Source organism: Solanum pennellii, chromosome 3 (genome assembly GCF_001406875.1).
Source record: "Solanum pennellii chromosome 3, SPENNV200".
In the NCBI taxonomy this organism is placed as follows: Eukaryota; Viridiplantae; Streptophyta; class Magnoliopsida; order Solanales; family Solanaceae; genus Solanum; species Solanum pennellii.
The window spans coordinates 31777911-31786453 of NC_028639.1; the positions used below are offsets into that span (position 1 = coordinate 31777911).

At 39.7% G+C, this 8543-nt stretch overlaps 2 protein-coding genes across 2 annotated transcripts; both read left to right on the forward strand.

Moving 5' to 3' along the window:
• Positions 1–5858: 5858 nt before the first annotated feature.
• LOC107014277 lies at positions 5859–6338 on the forward strand. Its single transcript, XM_015214130.1, has one exon. The coding sequence runs from the start codon at positions 5859–5861 to the stop codon at positions 6336–6338; it is 480 nt and encodes a 159-aa protein (XP_015069616.1).
• Positions 6339–6466: 128 nt separating this feature from the next.
• LOC107013319 (uncharacterized protein K02A2.6-like) lies at positions 6467–7891 on the forward strand. Its single transcript, XM_015213258.1, has 3 exons — positions 6467–7117; positions 7713–7770; positions 7857–7891. The coding sequence occupies exons 1-3, from the start codon at positions 6467–6469 to the stop codon at positions 7889–7891; spliced, it is 744 nt and encodes a 247-aa protein (XP_015068744.1).
• Positions 7892–8543: the final 652 nt, after the last annotated feature.

Genomic DNA, 8543 nt, shown 5'->3' on the forward strand with positions numbered 1-8543 from the left:
TGAACTACGTAATGATCTGATTCATGTTCAAATATGATACGTAGGCAACCTTTAATAGGTTCGATCAAAATGCATTCAAATTATTCAAGTAAGTAAAGTAGGGGACCAAATGACATAAGCAAGTCGTCCAAAGCCGGGATGAAACATAAAAGTCTTCCAAAACACATTATAGACATATGAAAATCTAGGTGCATAACATACAACGTGAATTTAATATCCTCAATATGTTGAATCCTAACACATGTTTTTTTTTATATATATGAGAATTTAGAGAGTTTAAAAGGTGGTTGGTTTGTGAGGAGAGTTGGCATCTCATCAATATAACACAAGATCAAAAGGGAAAGAAAAAATGACACGTAAAGACGGAACAGAGTGTCGGAAAATGACGACGCACAAACCCAAATGGTTGCGCAAGAATCAGTACCTATAGAAGAGGTGAAAATGTTAAGACAACAGATGACCAAAATGTACGAAGCTTGGATGAATGGGCAAGCTCCTCCGCCTTCAATTCGAGAATATTTGAATGCGAATATGCCATTCCCCATCCAAGTCTCAACAAGTGACCCGGTTTATCCACCTGGGTTTGGACCCTACATTAACACATCCAATACTGCCGGAACTTCCTCAGTAAACCCGTTAAAACCATCAATGATGAATAATCCACTTTTCATGCCTACTGTCCAAACTAATCCAATTCCTCAACCAACACTGGTACAAAAATCCAATGATGACCCTATACTCAAAGATCAATACGGCCAAGGTCATGCCCCTATTTAACTTTCAATGTTCCTAACTCTTACCAACACCAATACAGTTCTCCCGTTGAAGTTGAGAAAAACATTAAGAATGAGGAACATGAAGAAATTGCAAGGAAAATGAGGAGTTTGGAACAAAACATAAGGAATATGCAAGGTCTGGGAGGACACAAAAGTGTCTCATTTATGGACTGATGCATGTTTCCAGATGTTCACTTGCCTCTAGGGTTCAAAACTCCAAAGTTTGATAAATATAATTGTCATGGAGATCCAGTGGCTCATTTGAGAAGATTCTGTAATCAGTTGAGGAGCCGGAGGATAAGAAGAACTTCTTATGGCTTACTTTGGAGAGAGTTTAACGGGCGTAGCATCAGAATGGTTTATCGATCAGGACATTTCTCATTGGCACATTTGGGATGATATGGCACAAGATTTTGTCCAACAATTTCAATACAATATCGATATTATTCCCGATCGCAATTCCCTAGCTAATATGAAAAAAAAGCCATCAGAAAGTTTTAGGGAATATGCCATAAGATGGAGGGAGCAGGAAGCTAGAGTCAAACCGCCGATGAAAGACTATGAGTTAATTGATGTTTTTCTCCAGGCTCAAGAACCTGACTACTTTCATTATCTTCTCGCCGCAATGGGCAAGCCCTTCGCCGAAGCGATTAAGATCGGAGAAATGGTAGAGAATGGCATAAAGTCAGGTAAGATTGTGAGTCAAGCAGCCATTAGAGCTACCACACAAGCAATACAAAGTGGATCCGGTAATTTTACCAATCGAAAAAAGGAGGAAGGGTCCATGACGGCATCTGGATCAAGAGGTGTTCAAATGGGTATGAACAATCCTTATGGTCAAGTCCAACAAGAACAATATAATTCTCCTCTGCATTATTACCCGTCCCAATATGTAGTTCTCAATACTCAGGCATATGTCCAGCCTCTTTCGCACCAACAATGGCGGGGGCCTGCCCCACAACTTTCTCGCCCCCAACAACAAAATTTCCAGGCGCTATACAATCCACGTCCCTGGACAAACTATACGAGAGAACAAGGTCGAAAAGAAAATTTTACCCCAATTGGGGAATCGTATACGAGTTTGTTACGGAAATTAATACAATTGAGACTGGTTGAACCTGTCAATCCGTACGTTGTCAATCCAAATGCAAGAGGTTTTGATCCAACTGTTATATGCGAGTATCACGCCAACGCTCCAGGTCATAGCACAGAGAATTGTTGGACCCTAAAAAGAGTCATTGAGAAGTTAATCGAGGATAAGGTAATCGAGGTACGCAATGAGGAAGCACCGAATGTCACCAATAACCCACTCCCTACTCATAATAATGAGCGTGTTGTGGGGATGGTTGACATTTTTGAAGACTATGGGCAAACAAGTAGAACAAAAGTGGAAAGCAAGGTTTCAAAAGAAGAGTCTAGTATGGTTTGAGAACCCATACAAAGAGCACCGATAATTGTTAAAGGTGCACGTTCGAATTTTAGGAACTCGAGGAAGCTAGTGTTGCATGTCCCTGAATCTATAAAAAGAGGAGACGTACCGTTGAATGGACCAAAATGCTACATTCCTGGTAAATTTTCAACGTTTGATCAAAATCAAGAAAGTATGAAAGAGCCAGCTGTGATACAAATTGCAGCACAACTTCCGATCACAAACACCAAGTCCATTCCATTGAACTACAAAGAAGTCATCGTTACTCACAAGGGAAAGGAGATTGTCGAAGAAACAACTGCAACAAGAGGCTTAACTCGTTCCGGAAGATGTTATGCTCCGGAAGAATTAAAGAGGGACAAACAAATCAAAGAAAATCAGTTGTCGATGAAAAAGCCAGTCACTGAGGAAGATGCTGAAGAGTTTCTGAAAAAAATGAAAGCTCAAGATTATTCTGTTATAGATCAGTTGAGGAAAACGCCTACTCAAATCTCTTTATTGTCATTACTCATACATTCTAAAGAACATCCTGAAGTGTTGACCAGAATTTTGAATGAGGCACATATATCAGAAAATATTACAGTAGGTCACTTGGAAAAGATGGTCAATCAAATTTTTGAGGTAAATAGAATCACTTTCACTGATGATGAATTACCCTTGGAAGGATCTGGACATAATAGGGCTCTACATTTAACCGTGAAATGTGAAGAATACTATGTGAAGAGAGTCATGGTCGATGGAGGATCAGGTGTATACATATGCCCTCTTTCCACTCTACAAAGCTTGAAAATCAGCACTGATAGGATTCGTACTAACATTGTTTGTGTACGGGCATTTGATGGTGCAAAACGGGATACTCTTGGTGAAATATACTTAATTGTTACAATTGGACCCGCGGAGTTTGGAATCACTTTCCAAGTTATAGACATGGAAACGTCTTACAATCTGCTTTTGGGTAGGCCATGGATCCACATGGCTAGAGCTGTGCCATCTACTCTACACCAAGTGGTCAAGTTTGAACATGACAAACAAGAAATCATTGTCCATGGTGAAGATGATCTCCCAATCACCCGAGATCCTTCAATACCATGCATTGAGGCTAAAAGAGGTTTTGAATCCCTCAACTATCAGGCTTTGGAGATAATAACGGTTAATCAGTTCTTAGAAGGAAATCCTATCCTCCAACCTCGTCTATCCTCTACTTCAGTCATGGTGGTGGCTCAAATGGTACAAAACAGCTATGAACCCAGAAAGGGGTTAGGTTTGTCGTTGCAAGGAATTGTGAATCCTATCAGTTCAATGGGTAATCAAGATACATTCGGATTGGGTTTCAATCCAACTAGATTTGATAGGAAATGGGCAAACGATCGTAATAGAAATGCTTGGAATCTGTCGAAGCTGATCCCCCATATTGCTCAATCTTTCATTAAATCTCAAGGTGAACCGTGTCCAGACTTACCAATCAAAATGATGTGGATGAAATGTGTCAAGGTATCAAGGAAATGTTTTATGAGGTAAACATGACTCAGAGGGGTGAGGGCACTGTCCAACTCAATAACTGGAAAGCCACTCCTCTCCCTACAAAAAAGGAGTCATGGTAGTTTTGTTTTGCTGTTTTTTATTTTATTTTCTTGGATTATTCTCAGGGTTGTAATTCAAACATTCTAGTTGTTTCGCTTTATTGTTAACCCTTCTATCCTTTCCCATTCAATGCAATGAAGTTCTAGATCTTATTTGTTACTACTCTTTCTAATATTTGCCGTCTTATTTTCATTTCAGTTACGTTAACTTTAATAATATGACATGCATGCGGAGTTTACAAATAGATCCTAAAAAGTTGTCTGATCTCATAACAATGAATCCTAAGTCTAAGGAATATGATGAAGATGAAGCTGATGAAGAAATAAAAAGGGGTTTGGATCAATTTGAAAATAAGCCTAAACCTAATTTACGTGAAACAGAGGTGTTTAATTTGGGAACTCCCTAAGAAGTGAAAGAAATAAAGATAAGTATTCATGTCGATCGAAATATTCGAGACGACATATTTCAATTTTTAATTGAATACAAAGATGTCTTCGCTTGGTCATACGATGATATGCCGGGGTTAAGTGCTGATTTGGTAGTTCACAAACTTCCCATACATCCTGATTTTCCACCTGTCCAGCAAAAGCAGAGAAAATTTAAGACAGATATGAGCGATAAAATCAAAGAGGAAATCATGAAGTAACTGAATGCAAAAGTGATCAGGGTCGTCCAATACACTACTTGGTTGGCTAATGTTGTGCCAGTACTAAAAAAGGATGGAAAGATCAGAGTTTGTGTTGATTATCGAGATTTAAACAAAGCAAGTCCAAAAGAAAATTTTCCACTACCCAACATTCATATCTTGGTTGACAATTAAGCTAAACACGAGATTCAATCTTTCGTGGACTGCTACGCTGGATATCACCAAATTCTCATGGATGCAAAAGACGCAGAAAAAACTGCTTACACTACCCCGTGGGGTACATATTGTTATAGGGTCATGCCATTTGGTCTAAAAAATGCAGGGGCAACCTACATGAGAGCTATGACTACAATATTCCATGACATGATGCATAAAGAAGTTGAGGTATATGTCGATGATGTCATCATTAAGTCTAGAACGCGAATTGACCATGTGCGTGATCTAAGAAAATTTTTCGAAAGGTTGAGAAAGTACAATCTCAAGCTTAATCCGGCTAAATGTGCATTTGGAGTTCCATCTGGCAATCTTTTGGGTTTTATAGTTAGCCAAAGAGGCATTGAATTAGACCCCTCCAAGATAAAGTCCATTCGAGAATTGCCACCTCCAAAAACCAGAACTGAAGTCATGAGTTTTCTGGGAAGGTTAAACTATATCAGCCGAATCATCGCTCAACTCACTACTACATGCGAGCCGATATTAAAGTTATTGAAAAAGGATGCTGCTATTAAATGGACAAGTGAGTGTCAAAGGCTTTTGACAAAATTAAGGAATATTTAGCAAATCTTCCGGTACTGGTCCCCCCAGAGCCTGGTAGGCCTTTGTTTTTATACCTTTCGGTGACGGATAATTCCTTTGGTTGCGTTCTTGGACAACATGACGTCATGGGGAAAAAGGAACAAGCCATCTATTACTTGAGCAAAAAGTTCACATCCTATGAGGCAAAGTACACTCTATTAGAAAAAACATGTTGTGCTTTAAATTGGGTCGCCCAAAAATTGAAGCACTATTTTTTGTCCTACAACACTTACCTCATATCTCGAATGGATCCTCTGAAATATATTTTTCAAAAAGCCATGCCGACCGGTAGGTTGGCAAAATGGAAGATTTTGCTTACCGAATTTGATTTTGTGTATGTTACTCGCACCGCCATGAAAACACAAGCGTTGGCCGATCATCTGGCAGGGAATCCGATTGATGATGAATACGAACCCTTAAAGACATACTTCCCTGATGAAGAGATCAACTCTATCGAGAAAGAAATTCCTGATAATGACCCCGTATGGAAATTATATTTTGATGGGGCTGTCAACAAAACGGAGTGGGAATTGGGGCAGTTCTTATCTTAGCAAGCGGTTGTCATTATCCTGCCACAGCACGACTTCGAATCTTTTCTACCAACAACACAACTGAATACGAAGCTTGCATCATGGGTTTGAATATGGCAATAAATCTGGATGTACATGAGCTCTTAGTCTTGGGGGATTCCGACTTGCTCATTCGACAAGCTCGAGGCGAATGGGAAACTCGAGACATTAAGCTCATACCGTACAAACAATGTTTAGAATATCTCATCAAAAAGTTCAAGTCCATTGAATTTAGATATATTCCCAGGTTTCACAATGAGTTGGCTGATGCTTTGGCCACCCTAGCATCGATGCTTCCATACCCAGGTAATACCTACATTGACCCGTTGGAAATCCAAGTTAGGGATCAACATGGTTATTGCAATATACTTGCGGTAGAGGCAGATGGTGAGCCTTGGTATCACGACATCAAACAGTTTATAAAAGCTAGAGAATATCCACTGCATGCTGATAGAGATCAAAAAAGAACTATTAGGCGACTCGCCAATGGGTTCCTCTTAAGTGGCGAAGTCTTATATAAAAGGACTCCGGATTTGAATTAATTACGATGTGTGAATAATCAAGAGGCGGAAACAATTATGAATGAGGTACACTCAGGGGTATGTGGCCCACACATGAATGGTTACGTCCTAGCAAAAAGATTATTCGGGCAGGATACTATTGGTTGACCATGGAGCGAGATTTCTTCCAATTTGTTCGTAAGTGCCATCAGTGCCAAATTCATAGCGACTTGATCCACTCACCCCCTTTAGAGTTGCATCCTATGTCTGCTCCATGGCCTTTTGTTACATTGGGAATAGACGGTATTGGTCCAATAGAGCCAAAAGCTTCTAACGGTCATCGGTTTATTTTAGTTGCCATCGATTACTTTACCAAATGGGTAGAAGCTGTCACGTTCAAATCAGTTACTAAGAAAGCGGTGGTGGACTTCGTTCATTCCAACATCATATGTCGTTTTGACATACCAAAAATCATTATTACAGACAATGCAATGAATCTCAACAGCCACTTGATGAAGGAAGTTTGTGAGCAATTTAAAATTGTTCATCGTCATTCAACCCCTTATCGTCCCAAAGCAAATGGGGCTGTTGAAGCTGCGAATAAGAACATCAAGAAGATTCTTAGGAAAATGGTGCAAGGATCTAGACAGTGGCATGAGAAATTACCCTTCGCTCTCATGGGATATCGCACGACTGTTCGTACGTCAGTCGGTGCAACTCCTTACTTATTGGTTTATGGAACTGAGGCTGTCATACCCGCAGAAGTTGAAATCTCTTCTCTTCGAACCATTGTTGAAGCAGAAATCGAGGATACAGAATGGGTTAAATCGAGGTTAGAAAAATTAGCACTGATAGAAGAAAAATGATTGACATCAATTTGTTTTGATCAATTATATCAGCAGAGGATGGCTCGGGCATATAATAAGAAAGTACGCCCAAGGAATTTTGAAGTGGGTCAACTTGTTGTGAAACGTATCCTTCCCCACCAAGACGAGGCCAAGGGAAAGTTTGCTTCAAATTGGCAAGGCCCTTATGTTATTAAGCAAGTGTTATCCAAAGGAGCTTTGCAATTGGCAATATGGAGGGAATGACAATTGACACGATTGTCAATGCAGATTCGATCAAGAGATACTACATTTAGCACTCCTTCTCATTTTTATGATGAGAAGATAGAAATGTATCCTCTTTTATCTCAAACACCACTGGTCTGGTGCTTTTTTTAAAAAAAAATTTTTAAAAAAATGAAAAATAAAAAAATAAAAAAAAATGAAAAAAAAACACGAAAAGTTCATTGAACTACGTTTGACCTGATTCCTAAAAGGATACGTAGGCAGCCCTTCATTAGGGTTCGGTCTAATCACTCAATAAAAAGATAATCATGTTCTTCAGTTCTCTAAAGGTTGAGACATTATGTAGGCGAACTATGGCGAAAATGAAGAAGAGAGTGTTGTGAGTGATATACCGTGGTTTCACGGTATTATTAATACTTTTTTCTTAAAGTTTAGTGTGTCCAAAAGCCTTTTTGTGCTAATTTTTATATAAGTTTCTCCTTATTTGCAGGAAATCTGTTCAAAGATGTACGCGAAGGTTTTTGAGCGAAGAAATGCAGAAGAGGCCACCTACGGAGCTTGTGACGGTCCGTAGGTGGCAGCGTAGTGCAGCTGCTGAAGGAAGATGGGGAATTTTGACCAAGTGTGGGGTTACGGAGTCCACGACGGTCCGTCGTGTCTATGACCGTCCGTCCTGCAGGTTCATCATGAAGTTCAGAGAAGTAATCCCAGTACCCATATTCCAAGAGTTTAAGTGTTTTGGAACGAAGACCCTCGACGAACCGTTGTGCCTATGACGGTCCGTCATACTTGCCGTTGAGGGTAATGAAGAGAGCAGCAGAAGAAATTTCATCAAGTATGGGACGACGGAGTCAATGACGGTCTGTCGTGTCCACGACGATCCGTCGCGAGGTCCACCGACCCAGCCGCATTTTGACATATTTCCAGCAAATAGAGTCCTTGTTTAATTAGGTTTTTATTTTCTATAAATAGTTCGAAAAACCTAGTTTTTGAGGTTAGACGCTGGACCATTGTTAGACTGGGGATCATTATTAGACTCTGTGTATTAGTGTTAGACTTTTGATTATCATTAGACTTTTTGTGAGATTCTTGATTACTTTGAGATTCTTGCAAGTGATTGTTGGTGATTTTTGTTGATTAATCAAGCGAACTTTCGGATTTTACTCTTTCTCATTGA

Bases quoted from the DNA above. Each gene is read 5' to 3' on its own strand.
- LOC107013319 (XM_015213258.1), top strand. From the start codon at position 6,467: ATGGAGCGAGATTTCTTCCAATTTGTTCGTAAGTGCCATCAGTGCCAA. The intron at 7,118-7,712 runs GTTAAATCGAGG...GACATTATGTAG, and splicing joins AAATCGAGGATACAGAATGG to GCGAACTATGGCGAAAATGA. The intron at 7,771-7,856 runs GTATTATTAATA...CCTTATTTGCAG, and splicing joins TGATATACCGTGGTTTCACG to GAAATCTGTTCAAAGATGTA.
- LOC107014277 (XM_015214130.1), top strand. From the start codon at position 5,859: ATGGGTTTGAATATGGCAATAAATCTGGATGTACATGAGCTCTTAGTC.